General features: G+C 50.4%; 1 protein-coding gene across 3 annotated transcripts; it reads left to right on the forward strand.

Annotated features, from left to right (window-relative positions):
- Positions 1–926: 926 nt before the first annotated feature.
- Positions 927–24,202, forward strand: LOC133347196 (cytosolic 5'-nucleotidase 1A-like). Of its 3 annotated transcripts, none has more exons than XR_009755690.1 (7): positions 927–1,438; positions 8,279–8,446; positions 11,504–11,633; positions 16,408–16,530; positions 17,347–17,537; positions 17,894–18,324; positions 21,736–24,202. XR_009755690.1 is itself a non-coding variant. In XM_061559275.1 (6 exons), exons 1-6 carry the CDS (start codon positions 1,226–1,228, stop codon positions 18,251–18,253), a joined length of 1,185 nt encoding a protein of 394 aa, XP_061415259.1. In that variant the 5' UTR covers positions 927–1,225; the 3' UTR covers positions 18,254–18,810. The 3 variants fall into 3 exon arrangements, 1 of the variants encoding a protein (XP_061415259.1); XR_009755691.1 differs by having other exon boundaries at positions 17,894–18,320; XM_061559275.1 differs by lacking the exon at positions 21,736–24,202 and having other exon boundaries at positions 17,894–18,810.
- Positions 24,203–25,664: the final 1,462 nt, after the last annotated feature.

Below are 25,664 nucleotides of genomic sequence, written 5' to 3' on the forward strand. Positions count from 1 at the left end.
GTGAATGAGTAGGTGAGTGAGTGAATGAGTGGGTGAGTAAGTGAATGAGTGGGTGTGTGAATGAGTGGGTGTGTGAATGAGTGGGTGAGTGAATGAGTGGGTGAGTAAGTAAATGAGTGGGTGAGTGAATGAGTGGGTGAGTAAGTGAATTAGTGGGTTTGTGAATTAGTGGGTGTGTGAATGAGTGGATGTGTGAATGAGTGGGTGAGTGAATGAGTGGGTAAGTACATGAGTGGGTGAGTTAATGAGTGGGTGAGTAAGTGAATTAGTGGGTTTGTGAATTAGTGGGTGTGTGAATGAGTGGATGTGTGAATGAGTGGGTGAGTGAATGAGTGGGTGAGTAAGTAAATGAGTGGGTGAGTGAGTGAGTGGGTGAGTAAGTGAATTAGTGAGTGAATGAGTGGGTGAGTGAGTGAGTGAATGAGTGGGTGAGTGAGTGAATGAGTGGGTGAGTAAGTGAATGAGTGGGTGAGTGAATGAGTGGGTGAGTAAGTAAATGAGTGGGTGAGTGAATGAGTGGGTGAGTAAGTGAATTAGTGGGTTTGTGAATTAGTGGGTGTGTGAATGAGTGGATGTGTGAATGAGTGGGTGAGTGAATGAGTGGGTAAGTAAATGAGTGGGTGAGTGAATGAGTGGGTGAGTAAGTGAATGAGTGGGTGAGTAAGTGAATGAGTGGGTGAGTGAGTGAATGAATGAGTAAACCGGTGAGTGTGAGTCGGTGAGTGAGCGATCGGGTTGACTCGGTGAGTGACTTAGCGTGACTGTGTGGGTCAAGCAATGATTTCTTTGGTGGAGATGGGTGGGTGGGCGAGTGAGTGGCTGGGTCATGAAGTGATGAGGTGAGCTGGTGAGTGAGGACGCGAGTGAGGGAGCGGCTTGCGGGGTACGACCGGACACGAGAGCGCACCACCCACCCTCCCACCCACCCCCTGCACATCCATCCCCGTCACATCCCAACCGAGCCGGCACCTGCCTCGCCCGGGCTCCCGGCTCTCTGATCCCCCTCCCCCCACCACTCTCAATTCCATCCCAGTGTCGACCTCCATCGCCCTTCCGAGACAGAGGAGCAGCAGTAGCAGCAGTAGCAGCAGCAGCAGGAGAAGGGGTTGGGTGAGGAAGGTGGGAGGGAGGGAGGGAGAGGCGGGTGGCGGCGAATCGCCCACAACCACAACAACATTTATTCATCTGCTGCAAAGACGCCCATGACCGTGGCCGTGTGATCATCATGAGCAAGGGACGAGGAGGCGGAGATCCGGGGCCGACCACCGGCATCATCAGCAGCAGCATCATCAGCAGCAGCGGCATCATCAGCAGCAGCAGCGGCGGCGGCAGAGATGAAGGGGGTGCTAGGAACGGAGGCCCCGAGGAAGTGGAGCCGGCGTGGAGGGATGCGGAGAAGCGCTTCCATGCGCTCACGCCGACGCGCAGTCCGCGCACGGTAACCTGCCGATCGGGGTCGGGGATTGATTTGGAGGAGGAGAGGAGGAGGGGAGGGGGGGTATTTATTGTTTTATTATGTAACACGTACGGGGGGTAGAAGGGGGGGGCAGATAGGTTTGAGATTGAAGGGCAATTTGCGTGGCGTGGGTCCGTGTGTGGGTATATGCACGTGTGTGTGCACGTGTCACTGTGCGTTCGTGTGTGCGCGTCTCTTTGGTGTGGTTGTGTCACTGCGCATTTGTGTGTATGTGTGTGTATGTGTGTGTGTATGTGTGTGTGTATGCACGTGTGTGTATATGCACGTGTGTGTATGCACGTTCACTGTGCGTTTGTGTGTGCGTCTCTTTGGTGTGGTTGTGTCACTGCGCATTTGTGTGTGTGTGTGATTATATATAATTACGTGTCACTGTGCGTGTGTGTGTCTCTCTCTGGTGTGGTTTGTGTCAATGTCACTGCGCGTTTGTGTGGCTGTGTATGTCACTATATTTACGTGTCACTGTTTTAATGTATGCGTGTGTGTCATTGTGTGTGTGTCTGTGTGACTGTGTATGTACGTGTGTCACTGTGTGTGTGTCTGTGTGACTGTATATGTACGTGTGTCACTGTGTGTGTATCTGTGTAACTGTGTATGTACGTGTGTCACGGTGTGTGTGTATCTGTGTGACTGTGTATGTACGTGTGTCACTGTGTGTGTGTATCTGTGTGACTGTGTATGTACGTGTGTCACTGTATGTGTGTTTGTGTGACTGTATGCGTGTGTGTCACTGTTTGTGTGTCACTGTGTGTGTGTCTCACTGTGTGACTGTGTATGTACGTGTGTCACTGTGTGTGTGTGTCACTGTGTGACTGTGTATGTACGTGTGTCACTGTGTGTGTGTATCTGTGTCTGTGTGACTGTGTATGTGTGTGTCACTGTGTGTGTGTCACTGTGTGTGTGTCACTGTGTATGTGTGTGTCACTGTGTGTGTGTCACTGTGTGTGCCACTGTGTGTGTGTGTCACTGTGTGAGTGTCACTGTGTGAGTGTCACTGTGTGTGTGTGTGTCACTGTGTGTGTGTCACTGTGTGTGTCACTGTGTGTGTGTGTCACTGTGTGTGTGTCTGTGTGACTGTGTATGTACGTGTGTCACTGTGTGTGTGTCACTGTGTGTGTCACTGTGTGTGTGTGTCACTGTGTGTGTGTCTGTGTGACTGTGTATGTACGTGTGTCACTGTGTGTGTGTCACTGGGGAGCGGTAGTGTAGCGGTTAGCGCGCTGCGCTATGAACCTGGCGACCCGGGTTCGATTCCCGCTCACGGCTAACACCAGTGACGATTATCTGAACCGGTCCTGGGCCTCCCCTAGGTCGACTCAGCCTTAAATGAGTACCTGGTGCGGTGTGTAAACATCGCCACTAGGGAGACAAAGGCGGTCGGGCGTGGTGCTGGCCACCCACCCCCTCGTGTACCGTTCCGGCCTTCATAGGTGCTCGCTAACAGCACTTGCCCCTACAGTCTGTTCAGGCTATACGGGGGATCTTTGTCTTTTTGTGTGTCACTGTGTGTGTCACTGTGTGTGTGTGTCACTGTGTGTGTGTCTGTGTGACTGTGTATGTACGTGTGTCACTGTGTGTGTCACTGTGTGTGTGTAGGGAGCGGTAGTTTATCGGTGAGCGCGCTGCACTACGAATCCCGCCGTCCTCAGTTCGATTCCCGTTCACGGCCAACACCGGTGACGATTATCTGAACCGGTCCTGGGCCTCCTCCCCTAGGTCGACTCAGCCTCAAATAAGGCTGAGTCGACCCTGTGCGATGTGTAAACATCGCTACGAGGGAGACAAAGGCGGCCGGGCGTGGTGTTGGCCACCCACGTGATTGGGTGGCGGCCTTCATAGGTTGCTCGCTCACAGCACTTGCCCCCAGTGAGATCTGTTTAGGACGATCGTGGTTGTCTCTTCGCTTGCGCACACGAAGCGCACGCAAAGCACGTGTGCGTGTGTACTGTGGTGAGTGTAACCCCGGGGGCTAGTATGGTGCCGTCATGTCCAGCCTAGCCAGGTGAACACGCCAACGTTAGCGTGCGGTTCAAACCGCTGGACCAACGCTGGCTCCAACGTTCCACCCCCACCCCCTGGGTAAGGACTGAATGCCGCACTTGTCCGAAATTCACAACGCACCTCCCTCTCCGAAGCCTGCCAGGTGACTTTACATCACGCCCCGCCACGCATTCGACGATTCCCTTCACGCGCTGGCCAGAGTGGTGAAGTACGGTCAAACAACTCCGATGACCGACAAAGGCGTGGGGAGGATGGAGGGCCACCATCATCATCCAGCAGTGAATTGACACGCGCACGCGAGGTAGTAACGCCCATCGTGTTCACGACTGCGTGCGATTATCGGTTCCAAACGCATTATCTCCCTTTTCCAGAGAGAAAGCAGTCGGCGTGTCTCTCTCAAAACGAACACGCCTTGTAGGGGATCGTCTCCATCATCGCGAGTGACAGGGTTACCGTATTCCCAGGATTACAAGACGCACTGCCCCCCCCCCCCTTACTCCCACTTCCCCCTTTATTTTAAAGCAAATCTAAGGGGGGTGCGTCTCGTAATACGAGATGGTGTGTGCGTTCCTTTATTTTATCTGTGTACGAGACCGCATTTAGTTAGCTTTTTATTAACACCGTGAACGCGTTCGGAGGGCGTCTTACTTTCCGGAGCGTCTTGCAATCCGGAGAATATGGTAACCGACTTTGTTTAGCCTGGCCAAATATAGCACAGAGATGATATACGGTTAACGCGCGCACGATCCCTCTTTTAAAATGTGTAAACGCATTAACATGGTTTGTTAGGTGCAGGTTTGTTAGAAGTCACCCTTTATACAATGTGTAACAGTGAGTGTAGTGGCCTCTAGTGGTTGCAGGGGTCACGTTGCCCAATGAAAGTTAGTAAATGTCAAGATTACTCCCGGGGTCAAATTAGATTTGAGGCGATGGTGCTTATGTGCCTGTTTACAGCCCTGAGCCAATGGTGGAAATTCCACCTTCCTTTTGCGGGGGCGAGTCTGTCCTATAGGATAACCGCTATTGACTCCCCATACAAAGTGCTACTGTACTAATTCTACTCTCCACGCAGCGACGGACGATTGGCTGAGACAACCCCCTTGGCCACGCATTACTAAGCCACCACGTGGACAAATCTAGAAAAACATCGACTCTCCTCCCGAAGCCTGTTCCGAGACCTGCGTGGTGAGGTTAAGAATCGACGAGTCTATGCGCATCGTTACCACGACCTCGTGACATTGCGAGGTCAGGTGCATGTCCAGCACGTGCAGCAAAGACGGCACCAGCTCGGCCCTTTCACGTTCCTGGGTCTCAATAATAACAGTAGAAAAAGTACAAATGTGACTTCGTCTGATTTGACTCAGCCATCTGGGTTCGATTCCCAGCCACGGCACTTGAAGTGTCAGGGCAATTCTTGGGCCTCCCCTCGTTCAACTCAGCCTTGGATGGGTATTTAGTCGGGTTTATACATACCATCGTTTTGGGATGCTAGCCACACCACCAAGAAGTCAAGTGAACTCATTTTTGGTGAACACATGGCACCTTTCTGCCACAAATATGCCACCCAAAGTGCTTTCAAATAATTAAACATAAATACTTATCGGCCTTGATAAGTGCTCGCAAACAACAGTTTTCCCGGACAGTATGTAAGGCCATACGGGGTATCTTGGTCTTTTCATTTGTGGGGAACGGTGGTGAAGTGGTTAGCGCACTGCGAACCCGACCCAGCTGGCTCGTATTAGATCTCATCCTACCATAGATCCCCTACTTCGACTCAACCTTAAACGAGCACCTGCTGCTGTTGTCCTACACCAGCACTGGGAAAGCAACACAAGCCGCCCTCTCGTGCGTGCGTGTTGTCCTTGATAGGTGCTCGTTAACAACACGTGTCGTCTGGCGTGGGGTAATTGCGCGTAACGCTGCAACGTAGCGTGCGTGCGTGTACGTGAAGTCTTTTCATAATCCTATAATAACTCTGTTGACCAACCTCTGTTTGTGCGAATGCGTCTGTGGCGGCGGCTTTACGTGCTTTCTGGCACGTGCGCACGCTCACATATGCTCACATGAACACACACGCAGAACCAAGGTCAGGAGGCCATTGGTGTCAATTCCGTTGATGCCACCACCTCTCTCCACGGGTTCCACCATTCCCATTGACCCTGCAGTTGCGGAGTCGACACCCGATACCTTTGAGGACCACACTTCGTCTCCATCCTAATCACCACCACCATCGTCACCACCGCCTGGCTTGAGGTCCTTCCTGATCACCACTCCAATGCCTTCAGTCTCGGTCACCTGTCCCCCTCCAACATTCTGTGCAGGTGTCTCACCCATCGCAACCCTCCTACTCCTCGCTGATCACCGCTACAAATATCTCCTCCCACGTTGATTTCCGAACCCCCAAGTTTCTCGTGTCCTATTCTGCCTTGAGATTCCGAGCGCCTGCATAACGCCTGCATTCAAAGGCCAGAAGCTTTCATTATAGTTGCTTTGTTAAAGTGTAAGTCTCTAAGCTATGCAATCCCCCGTTTCTTTTTTTTTAATTTGAGATGTTTGGCAAAACCCCAATTGTTGAGTATTGGGCACGCGGCAGAAAATCGGAGAATTAACCCAGCAGGGCGCAGTATACGAGCTTAGGGGGTTGACACTCGGCACTGTCCTCTCCTGGACACACCTCGCAAGTAGCCCCACATCTGCAACGCCTTGACGCTTCGCCTTGGTTGTCATCCCATCCAAAGTACTGCACGAACCAGGCTCAGCCCTGCTTAACGTCTGAGATCTGACCCTTTTGCGGGTGACTCGGTCGTGTTTTCAAACCACCGTTATGTTCACGATCTCAGCACCGGCAAACAATCGCAGTAAACACGCGGCCTGCAAGTTCGAGATGGCCCACCCCTGCGGTTGAAAGCCATTAGCATTTCACCGCGCGTAGCACGCCCCTCCACCACCGCGGGTTCGTGTGCAGGGCGATAATGGCTATGTATAGCAGCTCACAAACAGCACGATGCATAACCCTCACAGACAGCCGACAGCAACTGGCATCGGGATAATTTTAGGCTTGCCATTACCTGCTGGCACAGCAAACTGGGCAACAACAGGGCGGCATCGCTCACTCGATCGCACCTCTAAATATACACCTGAATGTTTCGCAAGGCCATCGGACACAGAAATGTCATTCAGACGACATATTCGAACGCTCGCTTTGGAGTCCATCATCGAGAACCATGATCAATCCACTGCTGGACGAAGCCCTCCCTTAAGCCGTCACCATCCCATCTGTCTATCTGCTGCGTATGATCTCATTTCATCGCGCCACCTCCTCTGTAGATGCCATCTCGTGCGTGTTGACCCCGCCGGCCCTCGCTCCGTTGTTCGTCTCGACCGCTGGGCGTCATTCCGACTCTGATGACACGCCCTGCCTGGAGTTGGGCTTTACAAAGTCTGTGCCGATGCAGCTGCTATCGTGGCGGGCGATGCCCCGCGCAGGGTTCGTGTCTGGGTGTCTCAATTTTCCGACAATGTAATTGATTCGCTGCATCATATAACGGCTTCTCGTCGTCTCGTTGCACAGACAGGTGGCGAGGGTTCGTGTAAGCAAACAATAATTGCCTGGAGTTTAAGCTGATCGAGTGTCTTAACCCGAGCTGCACCACCACTGAACACCCTAAGATGACTATCGGCTCTTCTAGAAATTAGATTATTTCGTCTTTTTTTTGCTCGTGATGCCCCATTCAAAAGAGATTTTCCTTGATAAAAACAAACAAACCATAGTCTCTTCGTGAATGTTATTCCAACTGGGTTCTCAGCATTGTTATTCCAACTGAGTTCTCAGCATTGTGTTGTCATAAAACAAAGATATGTCAACTTCGAACTATCACAGTGTGCAGTGCATTATCCCGTGTGAGAGCATGGCATCAGAAAGTTGGTATCACGTAGCACATTAAAAAAAACTTTTTTTAAATCTCAGGACTCCCATGTGGTTCTAATGAATTGTTTCCATAGCGCCATGATCGCCTGGCTTGACTACGTTCGTGTGTTTACATGCCGGCCCGTGGCTGTTTTAGGGCCAAACCCGCGTTGCGTGTCCGTCCTCATGATAAAAAAACAGAACCTTGAAATCATACATGGACCAGAATACCGTTGACTAAAAAACGAAACTACCTAATTTTTGTATGGAGCTTTCCATTGCATGTCGGGCATGGGGACAGATAGCCCAGGAGCGCTGGTGGAACCCCGATCATTCCCAGACCAGTGCAGCCTGGTTCCGAACGGTGTCAGATGGTAATGGAAATGAGGCATAGGGCATATGCAAGGATTCATTCATTGAAAACAGAGCTGTCCGGGGCTGAGGTCTGGAAAATAGTTCTGCTCACCTTGATGATAGTGATGATGACGATGATGAGCGGGCCCAGGGGGTGGAGGTCTCTGGAAAATATTCCATGAGAAATTAATCCCTGGATGCACGTGTTTGGGAGCCTTAGTGGAGTGGTTGGTGCACTTTTCTAACCACTATGAACCAGTCACCTGAGATCGATTCCCACTTACGGCCAATAACAGTGGCATATATTTGAACCAGTCCGGTGCCTCTCCTTTGTCGACTCAGCCTTAATAGTGAGAACCTGGTGCAGTGTGTAAACATCAGCACTCAGGAGACAAAGGCGGTGGTTTGGCCACCCACGCCCTCGTGTGCCATGCAGGCCTTGATCGGTGCCATTCGCGAACAGCACTTGTTGCAACCAGCCTGCGAAGGCTACACGGGGCACCTTTGTCTTTTGTGCGCGTGCACTCTGCGCGTGCGTGCAGCCGAAGCCCCAGCACGCCATCACGATCGCCGTGTCGTCCCGATCGCTCTTCGACATGTCCCTGGAGCGCGACATCTTCGACTCGCAGGGCGTGGAGGAGTACGTGCGCTACCAGACGGAGCACGAGGAGGAGCCGCTCCCCAAGGGGCCCGCCTTCCCCTTCGTGCAGGTGCGGGCCCCCCACGGAGGGAAGAGGAGAGAGGGGGACCCAACCATCGTCACCACCACCACCACACCAGCGCCACTCACGCACCCTCGCCATCACTCGGCCACACCCGCGACCGCCACAACGCACCACCAGCCACGCAACTATCCGAAACACTACCCACCCCCAATACCAGCATCACTGAACTCACAGTCAGCCTCACCTCCACCACCCAAACCACGATGTGTCTTCACCACTACAACCACTCGCTCAACACATAGTACACCCTAATCACCACCACGGCCCCCCAACATCACCACCACAAGCATTTGCTCAACACACAATACAACCTAATCACTATCACGGCCACCACCATCACCAAATCCACTCACTCAACACACAATACAACCTAATCACCAACACGACCACCACCATCACCAAATCCACTCACTCAATACACAATACAACCTAATCACCAACACGACCACCACCATCACCAAATCCACTCACTCAACACACAATACAACCTAATCACCAACACGACCACCACCATCACCAAATCCACTCACTCAACACACAATACAACCTAATCACCAACACGACCACCACCATCACCAAATCCACTCACTCAACACACAATACAACCTAATCACCAACACGACCACCACCATCACCAAATCCACTCACTCAACACACAATACAACCTAATCAGCAACACGACCACCGCCTCCAGCTGCCACTTCACTCACTATCATCGTCATCACCAGCAGAAGTGCTCCCCTTGCCGGGGGTCGTATCTGTAACTGGCCAAGCCGAGCTCCCTTGTCACCTAACCCTGCCTTGAGCAGCCCGTCCCCCAACCAGACAGCCGTCTCCAGGTCAGGGAGAGTAACAGGCGGTCGCCCATTCTCATGTAGCCCCCAGGGTCTGGAATGCTGTTGCAAATAAATTGAAACTTGAGTCACTACCTATGAGATCTTCACTCAAAACTGCTTTAGAGGAGTTGTACACCCCTAGCTGCCAGTGCTATTCAGTGACCTAAAATAAAATGTTTCGCTCCGGATGATCGCTACAAAGTATGACCTGTGTTTTGATTTAGTGTGCTGATCTTAAAGGTGCATTGAAAAATTACAATACTCCGATTGATGCTCCTGCTGTTGTGGAGTGACTCATGCAGCCAGCTATGGCTGCAGGGTTTTGGTAGTACATGTTGTTTATGCCATTTATTGTGAAAATTCCGTCAGTTCCTATGATTGCTTTTTCATTGCCTTCATGGCTTTATTTTGGTGATTTCGAAAAGTGTATTGGTTTAGCCATGTTTGTGTTGTTGTAGTACAGAGTTAGACTGATGGCCTTAATCTAAGTTGTCTTGTGGTTGTTGTTGTTTGACTTGCATCCCACTGGGATTTTTGCACACAGCGTTGGTGTACGGTGTTTTTTCTGCAATATTTTTGCTGTCTTTTCTTGGATTTTCTGTTTGCACTTAGTCACATATTCACTTTAAGATGTTTTTTTGTTCATGTTTTTGTTTTTTGTTTGTTGCGGTTGCACCCGATTCAAGAGCTGAATGGCTCACAGGGCTATACCTAATAAATGAACTTGAACTTGAATGTAGCAACAAGAGCAGCAGCTTTTGAGCTCTATCCCTGCTTCACGTACGCAGCAGCAGCAGCAACCGGTCTCCTTCCACCGTCAGTGAGCACCCGGACACAGGCGCACTCGCCGATTCCCAAGATTCTTGAGCTTTAGAAGCTTATTCTTAGGTTTTTTCGGTAAAGTCACGTAGGTAAAAATTTTAAATTAATAAAAGTAAAATAAAATAAAAATCACGACGTTTCGGAGGCAACACAAGCTTCCGTCTTCAGGTGGAACCGTCACAGCACGATAGCTGTATCAAGTTGTATTACTTTTATTAATTTAATTTTTTTACCTACGTGACTTTACCGAAAAAACCTAAGAATATGATTCCTTGCAGTCACGAAAGCTTCAAATCTTTAGAAGCTTCTTGAGGAACTCTGAGCAAGGCTCCACGCCTCCGGATAGCGCTCCAACATATAATGTCCGTTCGCGGAATTTGCACGCAATAAAAGCGGATTATTACCACTGCTACTCTTACTGTTAATACTATTATTATAATAATTGTGCAGCTGTCTGTTGGAACACGGGGACGCAACCACGGCAAGAACGGCCGCCTAAATTTAGATGCAGCCAGAGATTGCGACTGAAATGAATGTCCCTACTACAGCGCTGACTGATTTGACTGTTAGCTCGTGTGAATTGGATTGTGTCGGCGGCAGCAACAACGTTGAAATGGTGGAGCGGTAGCGGTGGTGGTGGTGCGGTGGATTGCACACTGTGCCATGAAGCCAGTGGCCTGAGTTTGATGCCGGCCACGGCTTACATCAGTGGCAAATAAATTGGTCTCTCTTCCCGGTCCATGGTGACGTAGGGTCAAACAACCTCCATGACTGACACAGTTTAGAGAGGCCTTCATCCAGCAGTGCATGGACAAAGTGCTTTAAAATATTATTATTAAATGCTGTTAATGCACTTTCCAGAGAGCAATGCTCTGCCGTGTAAACATTAAATTTGCGCTGCCGTCATAAACTAAAATCATCCATTAACATCGATTCTCTATGCATGGTGGACAGGAGATGGCAGTTGTAGCAAGTGAGGTCGTGAACCGGTCCTTGTGGACTTCTGAATAGTGTTTGCTGCTCATATTAGTGGTGGGTGTTATCCGGGTGCTCGGGGTCTCCTCTCACATGAAGCACAATAAACGTTCCGAACTTTTGACAAAACTTTCCAATTCTGGACTCTCCAGGAAAACCCTCTGGAGTCTCAGCGACACTCTCCGTCCCAAGCGTATGCGGGGCATACGCTTGCGAGGTTGTTCATGAGAGAGATCTGGTCGCGTTCTGCGTGTGCGTGGGAAGGATGACCGGGACTTTCGTTACTAAATACGGAAACATTAAATGTGCATACCGTTTTTCATACAGATGTAGTGACTGACTCAGAGACACTACCGGTCTGGTGCCCCCTCTGCCTCGGTTGCCCCTCACCACCTCCGCCCACCCTCAGGCGCTGGAGAACGTGAACGTTCGCTTGCGGGAGCTCTACCCGCAGAGCGACGAGCTCTTCGACATCCTCCTCATCTCGCACAACCACGCGCAGGTCGGCGTGCGGTTCATCAACTCCATCAACCACTACGGTACGACCCCCGGGGCGCCACACACCGCCGCGAAAACAAAGACAAAGATCCCCCCCCGTGTAGCCTGAACAGACTGTTGGGGCAAGTGCCGTTAACGAGCACCTATGAAGGCAGGCACGGCACACGAGGGGGTGGGTGGCCAGAAACCACGCCCGACCGCCTTTGTCTCCCTAGTGGCGAATCTAATTCGGACCGCCGGGTTTGTAGCGCAGCACACCGCTACACTACCGCTCCCCAACCACACACACAGCAACACCACCACATCACCCACACACACCACCACCACCACCACGTCACCCACACACACCACCACCACCACCACGTCACCCACACACACCACCACCACGTCACCCACACACACCACCACCACCACGTCACCCACACACACCACCACGTCACCCACACACACCACCACCACCACGTCACCCACTCACACACACCACCACCACGTCACCCACACACACACCACCACCACGTCACCCATACACACACCACCACCACGTCACCCACACACGCCACCACGTCACCCACACACACCACCACCACGTCACTCATACACACCACCACCACGTCACCCACACGCACCACCACGTCACCCACACACACCGCAACACCACCACGTCACCCACACACCACTACCACCACCACCACGTCACCCACACACACCACCACCACGTCACCCACACACACCACCACCACGTCACCCACACATACCACCACCACGTCACCCACACACACCACCATGTCACCCACACACACCACCACCACGTCACCCACACACACCACCACCACCACGTCACCCACACAGACAGCAACACCACCACGTCACCCACACACACCGCAACACCACCACGTCACCCACACACCACTACCACCACGTCACCCACACACACCACCACCACCACGTCACCCACACACACCACCACCACGTCCCCCACACACACACCACCACCACGTCACCCACACACACACCACCACCACGTCACCCACACACACCACCACGTCACCCACACACACCCCACCACCACGTCACCCACACACACCACCACGTCACCCACACACACCACCACCACGACGTCACCCACACACACACCACCACCACGTCACCCACACACACCACCACCACGTCCCCCACACACACACCACCACCACCACGTCACCCACACACACCACAACCACGTCACCCACACACACCACCACCACCACGTCACACACACACACCACCACCACGTCACCCACACACACCACCACCACGTCACCCACACACACCACCACCACGTCACCCACACACACCACCACGTCACCCACACACCACTACCACCACGTCACCCACACACACCACCACCACCACGTCACCCACACACACCACCACCACGTCACCCACACACACACACCACCACCATCACGTCACCCACACACACCACCACCACGTCACCCACACACACCACAACACCACCACGTCACCCACACACACACCACCACGTCACCCACACACACCACCACCACCACCACGTCACCCACACACACCACCACCACGTCACCCACACACACCACCACCACGTCCCCCACACACACACCACCACCACCACGTCACCCACACACACCACAACCACGTCACCCACACACACCACCACCACCACGTCACACACACACACCACCACCACGTCACCCACACACACCACTACCACGTCACCCACACACACCACCACCACGTCACCCACACACACCACCACGTCACCCACACACCACTACCACCATGTCACCCACACACACCACCACCACCACGTCACCCACACACACCACCACCACGTCACCCACACACACACACCACCACCATCACGTCACCCACACACACCACCACCACGTCACCCACACACACCACAACACCACCACGTCACCCACACACACACCACCACGTCACCCACACACACCACCACCACCACGTCACCCACACACACCACCACGTCACCCACACACACACCACCACCACCGCACCACCACTGTGCACCGCATTATCATAACACACCGCGTGTACCAAGCAGTCAGAAACGCGACACCACCCACCCCACTCGCTACACCACTGCCGTGCACTACCCACTGCCGGCAGCCGCACGCCTGTGCCACCCACCTTGCCCTACCCACCCAGGCACTGCCAATGCCACACCTCCCACTAAAGCTTTAAGCAAATCACGCTTGCTGCTGCTCTTGCTGCTACCATAGCTGCTGTTGCTGCAGCTGCCGATATTTTCACTGTCGTTACTTCTGCTGTTACTGCCTCTGCTGCTATTATTCTGCCACTGACACTGCTGTTATTCCAGCTGCTATTACTGTTATCACCGCTGCTGGTACTGCTTCTGCTATTGACGCTGCTCTTGCTGCTGCTCTTGCTGCTGCTGTTGCTGCTGCTGCTGTTGTTGCTTCGCGTACATGCGGATAAATGCGACATGTGTTGCTTCCCGCACGACATCCACGGACGTCTGACCCCGGGCTGTAAATAGCAACGAGCAAGCATAGCCACTACCCTGCCGTGCCACTTTACCAGCGCCACTACCCTGCCGTGCCACTTTACCAGCGCCACTATTCACATCTCCACTCACGCACCCGGCGTTTGCTCACATTCAGTCCGTCGTTTGAATACTCGATGGGACAGATGGCTGCAGGTGATTCAGACTTCTTAAAACAAAGTGTCCCGTTGCAAACACGATACACGGCACGATGATGATGATGATGACAACGCTGCCAACGTGTAACGCTGCGTCGCCGCACGGCGTTCTCGCAGAGAGAGGACGAGTCCGAGGCGCAAGGAGGAGCCATAGACGAGCGACAAGGCCGGCAGCAGCCAGGCTGTGAGCTCGGCACCACCAACACGTTCCCAAGCTCTGCGTTCCTCTGTATATGATCGTGTGATCGCCCGATTAATGGGTGTTTACACATGTGGAAGGAAATCGGAGCACCCGGAGAAAAACCACGCGTGCGAGGGGGAAACACTCTATCCCATACGGACGGAACAGGTGGAGTGCACCGTTGTTTTCCATACCGGCGCCATCCCCTGGCAGAGCCACGGTACGGCTCCTCCTCGATGCCCACGGAAAGGGAGTTGCACAACAATCGTACGATCCACCACCCCTCTCTGCCTCCACAGTGCTGAATAATTACATTTAGGATGCTGTGAATAGGTTTTAAGTAAACACAAGCAACATGGAACATATTCCATCCATCCCAGGTTAGCATCAAGAACATTGTATGAACACACTGGCTCTAAGCAGGGTTGAGCCGAATTACCACTTCGGGGAGAGGTTGCCTGGGTATATCGATTGTCGTGGGTTCATGCTGTGAGGTGGCCAGCAGTGCAGAAACACATTCCTGAGCCCATCTGTGCAGTGTCATCCCCCTCGTATGCATGGTGGGTTTTCTCCAGATTTCTCAGGTTTCCTTCTGGCTTCTATACAAAGTCAAACGCTCGTTGATGGAAGTGGCCAACATCCCGGTGCAAACAAGACACGCAGTCTTGAGACTCACGGAGGCTTGCCTGTGTACAAAAGCATGATATAAGAAATATCGTTATTTTTCGATTTAAAGCTTTCGTGACTGCCGGGATTCATCTTCTTGGTTTTTTCGGTAAAGTCACGTAGAAGGGAAATAATAAAATAATTATAAATGAAACATAATGTTTTATTTAATAAAATAATACAAATAAAACATTCTTTTTTATTTAATAAAATAATAAAAAGAAAACATAATGTTTAATTTTTAATTATTTTATTATTTCCCTTCTACGTGACTTTACCGAAAGAACCAAGAAGATTATCGTTATTATGACTATTATCCATAAAAGTGTTTTTAGTTCGGCCACGTAATGATGTGGCCACATTTTTTTGTTGACAGACAAAAATGTAAATTGTCACGCTTAAGAAGTGTTTAACGCGCTGATTGTAATTGTTTCAGCTCGCTCAACGGTGAGTTTAAGAGCAATTCTCACAGCCAAATTTAGCGATTAGAATACGACGTTCGGCTAGAAACTGCGTCCAGCATCCTTCGGTCACGAAACCAGGAGGGCCGAATGACGTTGTGTGAAAATTCTCCTTCATTCATTCTTTCATTGTTACATATTTAACGTGAACAAATTGAACTTAAAAAAGGACATGCAGAGGCACGGGAGAATAAATTAGAGAGAGAGAGAGAAAAGCATTCAGATTCTGACAGAAGGATGGCACAGACACCGATGTGCGGCACAGTGAGAGAGGAGGAGGGAGTGAATTCCAGAAGCCTGGAGCTGCAACAGGGTGTCTATGTGAGTCTGTGGGTCTACGTGTGGGTCTATGGGCCTCTGTATGGGTCTGTGAGTCTCTGTGTGGGTCTATGGGTTTCTGTGGGTCTATGGGTTTCTATGTGGGCCTATGGGTCTCTGTGTGGGTCTAATGGTCTCTATGTGAGTCTATGGGTCTCTGTGTGAGTTTATGAGTCTCCGTGTGGGTCTATGGGTCTCTGTCTGGGTCTATGGATCTCTGTGTGGGTCTGTGGGTCTCTGTGTGGGTCTATGGGAATTAGTCTATGTTGGGAGTGAATTGCAGACGACCGGAGTGGTGAAAGGAAAGCACCGCTCACCTTGTCTGGTTCGAGAGACTCGGGGCTTGACAAGGAGGAAGTGGAGGCCTGTTTGAGGCATATCGGAGGTTGTGAGATGAAATGTTCGATGAGACAGCAGGGGCTGAACAGTCCGGTTGACCCAGAGCGTGTGTGTGCGCACGGCATGTGGCTGGTGCTGGACGCTCAGGTCTCAACATCGAGCGCTTCTGCCTGACGGGAGGGAACAGCCCCATCGGGTACCTGGAGGCCTACAACACCAATCTCTACCTGTCGGCCGACGAGGAGAAGGTGCAGGAGGCCCTGGCGGAAGGTGCGCGCACCACTCGCCGGTTATAGCCCACCACTCAGGCGATGGTGGTGATGATGGTGTCAAATTGGTTCCGTATAACATTGATGTTGGTGGTAATGATGTCGTATGGAAGAAAGGCATCGTTTTTTGGGGTGATGTTTAGTTATCAAATCCGGTCAAGAAGAGCTTTGGGAGATGCGGTGATTATTTGTCATGTGTATTATGATGGTGGTGTTGAGGGTGGTGGTGATTATGATCATGGATTATGGGTATATGGGTTTGTTGGTTGATTGAGGATGGGTAGGTGTGGCCATGATGAAGATGACATTGATAATGATGACCAAGTTAATCATGGTAGTTAACAGCTGTCGCGGTGTCACGGTTAGCACCCTGGACTTGCAATCCAGAGGTGGCCTGTTTGACTTTCCGGCGCGGGCACCCAGCGGTGTAAATATGTCTGGGCCAGCATGGACGGGTAGGCCAGGTACCCTCGAGAGGAGTTCTCCACGCCACCAGCAGCAGTGTGCGGCAGTAATCGCAGGGCTGCTCCTTAACCTCTGTATGATGGTGACAACGGTGACTATGACAGCAACTCCTCAGGCCTGCTTTCTCCCACACAGCCACCTGCATAAACACCTCTACGTGTCCTCACTGCCCATGCCCAGGGCTTCACCACTGTCTGAAAAATATATAAAGTATAAAATAAAAAAATATATACAAATATATAAAAAATATATGGAAAGTGACCAGGGCCACAACTACGGAGAGAGAGGGGCATGGTGGATGTGGTGCGCTGGGCATGGCACAAACGAATCCCCGGCCGTGCCGCGTGGGCAGGCATCGCGGCGGCCACAATGTTCAGCCCCGGCGCGGGGATACAGGTGGCGCCCGGGACAAAGCAGCTGCGTGTGGCGTTTGACGGTGACGCGGTGCTCTTCTCGGATGAGTCGGAGAGGATCGTCAAGGAGCACGGCCTCGACTCCTTCTTCGAGCATGAGAAGAAGAACGTCGACCAGCCCCTCTCGCAGGTGCCCCCCCCCCTCACCCGCGTCACAATCTCAGGTGCCGCCCCCCCCCCCCCCCGCGTCACATGCAGGGGCTGCCCATCTATTTAGACATTGCTACCCCTCCCAAGTCCAAGCAATCTGCCACCGCCCTGGGCAAATGCCTACATTGCCTAAAGCCAGCACTGCCTGGGCATCCAGCCAACCACCAGCACTCGCCCCACCTCCTTCCCAGAGCAGAGACAGACTCGGAACAACCTCAAACCATGCTTATTAACAGCTGTAGGTGGCCTGCACGAGCGCTCCCGCTTGCGCTCCCCTCGCACAGAGCCGGCCCCACCCAGCCGCTCTCTCCGTCCCCTCTGCCCTCCGCACTGCAGGGCCCCTTCAAGGGCTTCGCGGAGGCCCTGGGGCGGATCCAGCGCAAGTTCTACGCCAAGGGTGAGCGCCTCACCTGCCCGATCCGCACGTACCTGGTGACGGCGCGCAGCGCGGCCAGTTCGGGCGGCCGTGCGCTCAAGACCCTGCGCAGCTGGGGCCTGGAGCTGGACGAGGCGCTCTTCCTCGCCGGCGCGCCCAAGGGGCCGCTGCTCGAGAAGATCCGCCCGCACATCTTCTTCGACGACCAGATGTTCCACATCGAGGGCGCCAAGGAGCACGGCACGGTGGCGGCGCACGTCCCATTCGGCGTCTCGCAGAGGAGGAGCCGCCAGGCCACTCCACCCCGAGATCCCGCATAGGGGTCACGGATTAGGGTCAGCGGAGCGGGCCCAGTGCTTGTCCATGCTGTGGTTCAGCCTCCGCATGGCAGGTCACAACAACTCACTCGCCCTCACCCACACACTCACCCAATCACTCACCCAATCACTCATTCACCCACCCACTCGCTCACCGACTAACCCACGGACTCATTCACTCACCCACACACTCACCCACTCAACCACCCACTCACACAAGCAGTCAAAATGCAAACAAAAAGAGACAACTCTGATAATGATATGCACTGTCCTTGAAGTTGATTGGTCCACACCCGAGACGACTTTTCTTAGAGCCTCGTCTCCACTGGTGTTGGACCAGATGACGCCAAAATGCGTACAACTCAAAAACAGCGCACTATCAGAGTATTGAGTGCTCGGGGTGAGCATGTACATTATGAGACCTCCTTTGCCAGTAGCAAGATAGAGTAATAGGGTTTTACCCTTTAATCTGGCACCAGAACTGACACCTTTATACAAGGGATTCAATCAATTTCAAGGACAGTGCATATCATTATCAGAGTTGTCTCTTTTTTGTTTGCATTTTGACTGGTTGTGTTGTGGTTATTGCAAACATGATCCCTTGTATAAAGGTGTCAGTTTTGGTGCCAGATTAAAGGGTAAAACCCTATTACTGTATCTTGATATTGGCAAAGCAGGTCTCATAATGTAAATGTACAGATACTCTTTGACCTCACGTGTGATTGTGTGCGTGTCACCCACGAGCAGCACTTGCTGCAGCAATCTGCGAAAGTCTATAAGGGGGATCTTTGTCTTTGTGTCGGAGTGCACTTGAACAGCAATGACAGATTTGGCATCCCCTGGGTGGAATCTGGGGACTAGGACCTATGTCCTATTGTAATCATTATGCTGCTGGATATAAGTACATGCACGTGCGTGCGCGTCGAGGGCACACACGTGCACACTACGCTAAGAACCCGGTGAGCCGTATTCAATTCTAGATTTGAAGCTTTCGTGACTGCAAGGATTCATACTCGTAGTTCTTTCGGTAAAGTCACGTAGGTAAAAATGAAATAAAAATTAATAAAAAATAAAAAAACAAAAACAATAAAATCACGACGTTTCGGAGGCAACACAAGCTTCTGTCTTCAGGCGGAACTGTCACAGCAAAATATCTGTATCAAGTGATATTCAATTGCCGGTGACAGCCGACATAGGTGACGAATATCTGAACCGATCCTGGGCCTCCCCTAGGTCGACTCATTACCTAATGCGGCATGTAAACATTAGGCCTGGGGAGACAAAAGCGGCCAGGTGTGGTGTTGGCCACTCACCCCCTCTTGTTTCGTGCCGGCATTCATAGGTGCTCGCGAACAGCACTTGCCCCAACAGTCTGTTCAGGCTATAGGGGGAATATTTTTCTTTGTATTGCCTATGTGGGTGTGCTCGTTTTCTTACAAACATTGTGAATGTGCACAATTCACGCAAGTGTAGGAACTCTCATCAGTCACAACTATAGATGTGACGATGCTCCTATTCGCTGATTCTCGAGCCAGTACATGGTGTTCATGTTCGAATGACCCCAGCAGCAGCCACTTGCGGTATGTTTTATTCATAACGTTAATACAAATAAATATAATCGATTCTTATTTGAAACACCGCTTTAATAGCGGCACGTCATTGAATAATATCTGCTGAGGCGAGAGGACATGACTTACAGTGGAAAGGTTGATTCATCATTGATTATTATTTTTGGTTAAAAAGTGGCAGTGATGATCTGTGTCGCCAAGACCCTCCACCACCAGATGCAGCCAAACACATCAGTCAACTAGCGCACAGTTGTACATGAATGCAAGTTTTTTTTTAAGGGCACAAAAAACTGCCAGTTTTGAGTCAAGTTTATTGTTTTTATAATGCAAGGTAATGTATTTACCGTATTTACAAAGTGAAATGTTGGAACAGACGTCACGTGACGTAAAATGGATTTCAAAAATAAGGTCATCACCTTTTTTTCACACAGGGTTTAAGATGGATAGATGTTTTACATTTTCATCGTTTCAGCCGTGGCTAAGACACCTGTCTGAATGTCACCGTGACATTGGTGTTACTCAACAGCGGCACACGTGTGAAATATATTGTTGAAATATAGAATGTTAAAATATGGAATGTATAATCATGAGCAAGCATAGGCTTGCGCCTGAATGTCATTGAAAGGCTCCCCGTGTCTACGCGTTACAGTTACATGAGTAAACTGAGATATGGAACACCGACAATAACACAATCGCATCAATAATCGAGGGTTTTTTGGGGTTAGATCTCGTAAATATAAATGTGTCGTTAAACCCGCCTCCACCCGACACAGCCAATGTATAAGGTGTGTCACGGTAACAAAACATGCCAATTCGTTACTAGATCAGCACACCGGTGTGTTGGAGCGTAAATCCACAACATTTACAATTTGAGTAGTAGGTTGTAAAAGCGTAAAACCACAACACCGGTGTGCTGAACTAGTAACGAATTGGCATGTTTGTTTACGGGACAAACCTTACTAATTGGCTGTGTCGGGTGGTGGCGGGTTTAACGACACATTTATAAATCTTGACTTAAAGCTTTCGTGACTGCAGGAATTCATATTCTTTGGGTATTTTGGTAAAGTCACGTAGATAAGTTCAAATTAATAAAAATAAAATAAACAAAAAACTTCGACGTTTCGATCACAACACAAGCGATCGTCATAGTTTTTTGTTCATTTAATTTTCATTAATTTGAACCTATCTACGTGACTTTACCGAAAGACCCAAAGAATATGGACACAGTTATATTTACGCGATCTAACCCAAAAACCCTCTATAATGAATAATATTGGTCGCGAAAGCCTCCTAGGTGTTAAACTAACAGAATAGCACTTAGAATGAAGTGTGGATAACTCGGTGAAGGGAGGCCTTCATCCAGCAGTGGATTAATAAAGAGCTGTACATTGTTGATATTTTATTTATACAAGTCTAGGTGGGTATTTATCTTGGAGTGTTTGTTAATCGGTATATGTTCAAGGAAAACTGTTCATATGTCAATTAAAATACGTAACTATTGTTATTTTACTTTAAAGGCGCCAGAGTGTAAAGTGTGATCGCCAACTGTGAACCGCTTTTGCTCTAAAGAAGTGCCATTGCCCAAAACGTCAGGTTATTTAATTGTCCATAGTAGTGGATAATTTTTCCTGAAATTGTCATAGCCTGTATACGCTATACAGTAGTTGCAATGCATAATCCGAGTTCTACAAGTATCAAATTCATATGTCTGTATGTGTTCAAGTGTGTGCATCTTTAGGTAAACGTGTACAGTAATTCATTTGAGAGCGATAAAACCGCGTACAGCGTTTGTACTTTCATTAAATAGTCATGATAAATTTATGTTAGAAGGTCGTGTTGATGGTGATGATGACGAGATTTTTAAAGCCTTAATTAGATCACAAAATAATGTGTATTTCGTTGTTGTTTGGTCTTCAGTAATCTTCACAAGATCACGACTGAGATGCTCACCGAGTTAAAGATGGAACGTTGGGTGAACGTTGGTCCAACTGTTGCAACCAAACCACATGCCAACGTCCCCTGTTTACTGGGCTACAACACTGGTGGCTTAGCCGTGAAAGCCCCACGGGGTGTTCAGATGGTGTGGCGTGACCCGTCTCTGCAGGCGACTCATTGGGCCAGAGTGAACATCAATACAGTATGTATCTCGCCTCTCATTTCGGGGGCGGGGAGCGATGGGGAATGGGGTAGAGGTCGCCTTTGAAAATGTTTGGTGGCTTTGTTGATCTACGGTGCGGTGGTGAATTATGGAAGTAATGATCCCACGGTGAGATGTATTTTTGAAATCTCTGGACACCCATGAATCCTGCATCCCGCGGCCCCACATCTGCCTGGCCACATTGGTCCAAGGGAATCTAATAATACATATTATAAATGTCGTTTATTTATCCAGGAAAGCCTCGCAGAGACCCGTCACTCAATATCAGGAAGGACTTGCCACGCGTTGGGATATTTGGCCGTTTCGACGTAAAAAGCTCCGCACAGACAAGATTCATTAATCCACCACCATCTCATGGCTACTTTGTTTCTCAGGCCTACACCACCAAGTCACACATCCATCAAAATACTCAACGGGTTCAACCCCGCTTAGCATCCAAGATGTGATGAGATCGTGGTGCAATCAACTCAGGAGAACTTGGTCGTACAGGCGCTATCATGCACGTCTCTGTGTTGCTACTGTCTCTGTGCCTGCTATTTTCATTAACACTAATTAAAACACCACCTCTCTGCCTTCCCACGCCGAATTTTAATCATCAGAGAACACGGCTCCTCCTGTATGGGAACATCTTCTACACAGCGTTTGTCGTTCATTTCCTTGATGAGGTTTTTTTTAGATGCTCTATATAAGACATGCGACAAGCAGTAACTTGTCTGGTTTATCAGTGCAAATCCCACGATCTTGAACACGGATGAATGGGTACACGATCGTGTCGTGTTTGCGATCACCTACACCAAACGCTGCTTCAAATAATCAGCTCGGTGTGTCACGACAACGGCTTCCCTCTCACACTCCATTCCCACCACAGCGCGTCTTCTATACCAAGTTTACCAAATGTCCCTCCTTTCCGATGCAAAGTCGTAACACGCTTCACGCGCCCGATGATTGTTACACACGCCCCACGTGGCGCAGAGGATGGCTCTTGATTCGTTTGAATGGATGCTGGAGATGCCACGTGGAACGCACACACACACACACACGTGTACGCACATTCTCAGACTACGTGCAGCGTATAACATTTTTTCATTTGTATTAATACTTGAAAGGGGGTAATCCTTGTTTCCGTACGGCGAGCGCAGTTCCAGGGTCTCTGGCCCCAATACCTGGACCCAATTCTCCCGTCGCAGATGTTCAGCATCTATCCTTGAGTTTGAGACAATCTTGCAACAGACTTAGAACGTTGTAGCTCCTAACAGCCGACCCTGGGTGTGATTCGGCGCGGCGCGTTCGTGATGGACTGGACTCATCATACAAAGAGTGCTCGGTAACGAATGTTCAGACTCGCTTACTGGAGCGCTGGGTAAACTCTGAAGGTTCAACCGTGGGGTGGTCGAGAGGACTGAAGCTTAGGGACCAGAGGTCGCAAACGGGTTTTGATTCCCTACCCGTACCCGTACCCGGCCGCACCAGGGTCGCAAACGGGTACCCGTACCCGATCGGGTACGGGTAGCCGGGTATCGGGTAGGGTACGGGTATCGGATACCCGGTTGCGACCTCTGTTAGGGACCCTGCGCCTAGGAACAGCAACGTGCGCACAGCCAATCGACTTTTACTCAACCCACGACGGGCATGGCCGAGCTTGTGTACTTATCACACGTGTCCTGCTTGCGTGAAAGACACGAATTATGACGTATGACATCATAGCTTTAATAATGCATAGGTTGCACCTCTGAACTATGACAAGCGGAAATAGAAAGGTTATTACGTGACATCGCTGTGTGTATAATGACGCGTGCGAATATTGATGTTGCTGTGCATGTAGGTGGATACTACGCTGTTGTGGTTGTTTGGCCACAGCCATCAGAAGAGCCAGCGCAAATCTACCTTTGACGAATCGAGGCGCTGTGGCTTGCTGACTTATTTATTTGCGGTTAATTAAAATTGTTCTTTGTTGTAAAGCCTTGAAATTGTTTTACTGCACATGTTGTTATTTCTTTTGCGAACATATCACGTACGGCAAAGGCATTGTTACATTTTTAGCAGGCTGGCAAATAACATCATTTCAATGATGTCGATGACTGCCTTTCACCCAGAACTGTCCGGGGATAATCTGTGAAAAATATTCCCCGGTGTAAAGAGGTGGGGTTAATGGGCTCCGGAATTATTCACGAGATATGAACCCTCCTACAGCTTGATGATAGTGACGACGATGCTAATGTTGAAGAAGATGCTATATGGCCGTGATGATATAGATTCACGTATGCATGCCATCGAATGACAAACGCCATTATACTATAGTAATAGACGAGTCCATGCACGGGTTGAAATTCACATCGCCAACGATAGACCGTGTGTCTCTTGACTTTCTGCTCAGCTTGCACCGATTATTAGTTTGACACGATTTCCAATATTTCGCTGCACGTGCTGGGAGTTTATGAAGTTACCATGGGAAGGCCCTCTTCCAGCAGTGCATTGACAAATTCGCTGCTCCTAGTTTCGCTCCGCCTCCTGGAGCTTCATTGTTTAGTTTCTGAAAGAGCTCCGAAGCCACTGAGTGGATCGGCAAACCAGACGTCCCGTTGTATGCTTCTCCCAGTTATACGGAAGGACGAATTAGAGAGTCATCAACACAAACGAGAAGACCGACGTAGTATTGTCTACAAACTATGAGTAAAACAACACCGAGTAAAATTTCGATTTAAAGCTTTCGTGACTGCAGGGATTCATTCTCACGACGTTTCGGCCATAACGCAAACAGCCGTCCTCAGGTGAAGAACAGGTCTGTCGGAAAGACAGCGTCTGAATGAGTTAATAAAGCAGAGTGATATTACGAGAGACACAGGAGATTTAGTCTCAATACAATCGTTTGTATCGCTTTGTTTTCGTAGTGGCTCATCAAATCTGTATGATCTCCCGGCATGGCAGTGGATAACATGGACACGTTTCCTAACCCCCCCACATCTATCGTATAGACGGGTGCACCACTGTCGTGTGGTGGGGTAAAGCGTGAGTTTCTCCCACCTCTTCCAAGAGCAGTAGGGTCTGAATCTGCGGTCCACGGACTACTGGTGGATACAAGTTCGTGGCAAGTGGTCCTCGAACTCTGCGCTTTTTTCTTTTACAAAATCATATATTCACTGCTCCAATGAGCACCTATTCAGATTCGCCAATAAGAAGCAAAGTGAATAGGTTTTCATGTCTTATAGAGTACCGTACTGTAAATGCAAAAATGTGTTCTTGATGCATGGTGGACCGCCACGTACCGTCGTGGGCTCACAGTGACAGTCCGCGTGCCAACAAAGGTTTGGGTAAACACTGCTCCAGTTGAGGGCCTCGCTTGAGCTCCCTCGCTTAGTGGAGACCCCTACCTGTCAGCCCCAACACGGCCACACGGGCGGGCGCGTCACACAGCCGGCGTCTCGATAGGTGTTGGGGGGTGCCGACCCGATCCGTGGCATTTTTGTTGGGTAAAACAAAAACACGTGGTCCACAAAGCGTGAAACCTCCAGCAAAACTGCACTCAAGGCTCTACTGAAAAACTACACCCATTGTATAGAGAAACTCCAGCAAAACTACACCCATCGGTATAGAGGCTCTCCACGAAAACTACACCCATGGTATAGAGGTTTTCCAGCAAGACTACAACACAGGCGTGGTGCACTTCACACGCTACAGGTGCAGATGAGAG

This window comes from Lethenteron reissneri, chromosome 25 (genome assembly GCF_015708825.2).
Source record: "Lethenteron reissneri isolate LAM-NWPU_2019-01 chromosome 25, ASM1570882v1, whole genome shotgun sequence".
NCBI lineage: Eukaryota > Metazoa > Chordata > Hyperoartia > Petromyzontiformes > Petromyzontidae > Lethenteron > Lethenteron reissneri.

Bases quoted from the DNA above. Each gene is read 5' to 3' on its own strand.
- LOC133347196 (XM_061559275.1), top strand. From the start codon at position 1,226: ATGAGCAAGGGACGAGGAGGCGGAGATCCGGGGCCGACCACCGGCATC. The intron at 11,634-16,407 runs GTACGACCCCCG...CTGGACGCTCAG, and splicing joins CAACTCCATCAACCACTACG to GTCTCAACATCGAGCGCTTC. The intron at 16,531-17,346 runs GTGCGCGCACCA...CCGCGTGGGCAG, and splicing joins GCAGGAGGCCCTGGCGGAAG to GCATCGCGGCGGCCACAATG.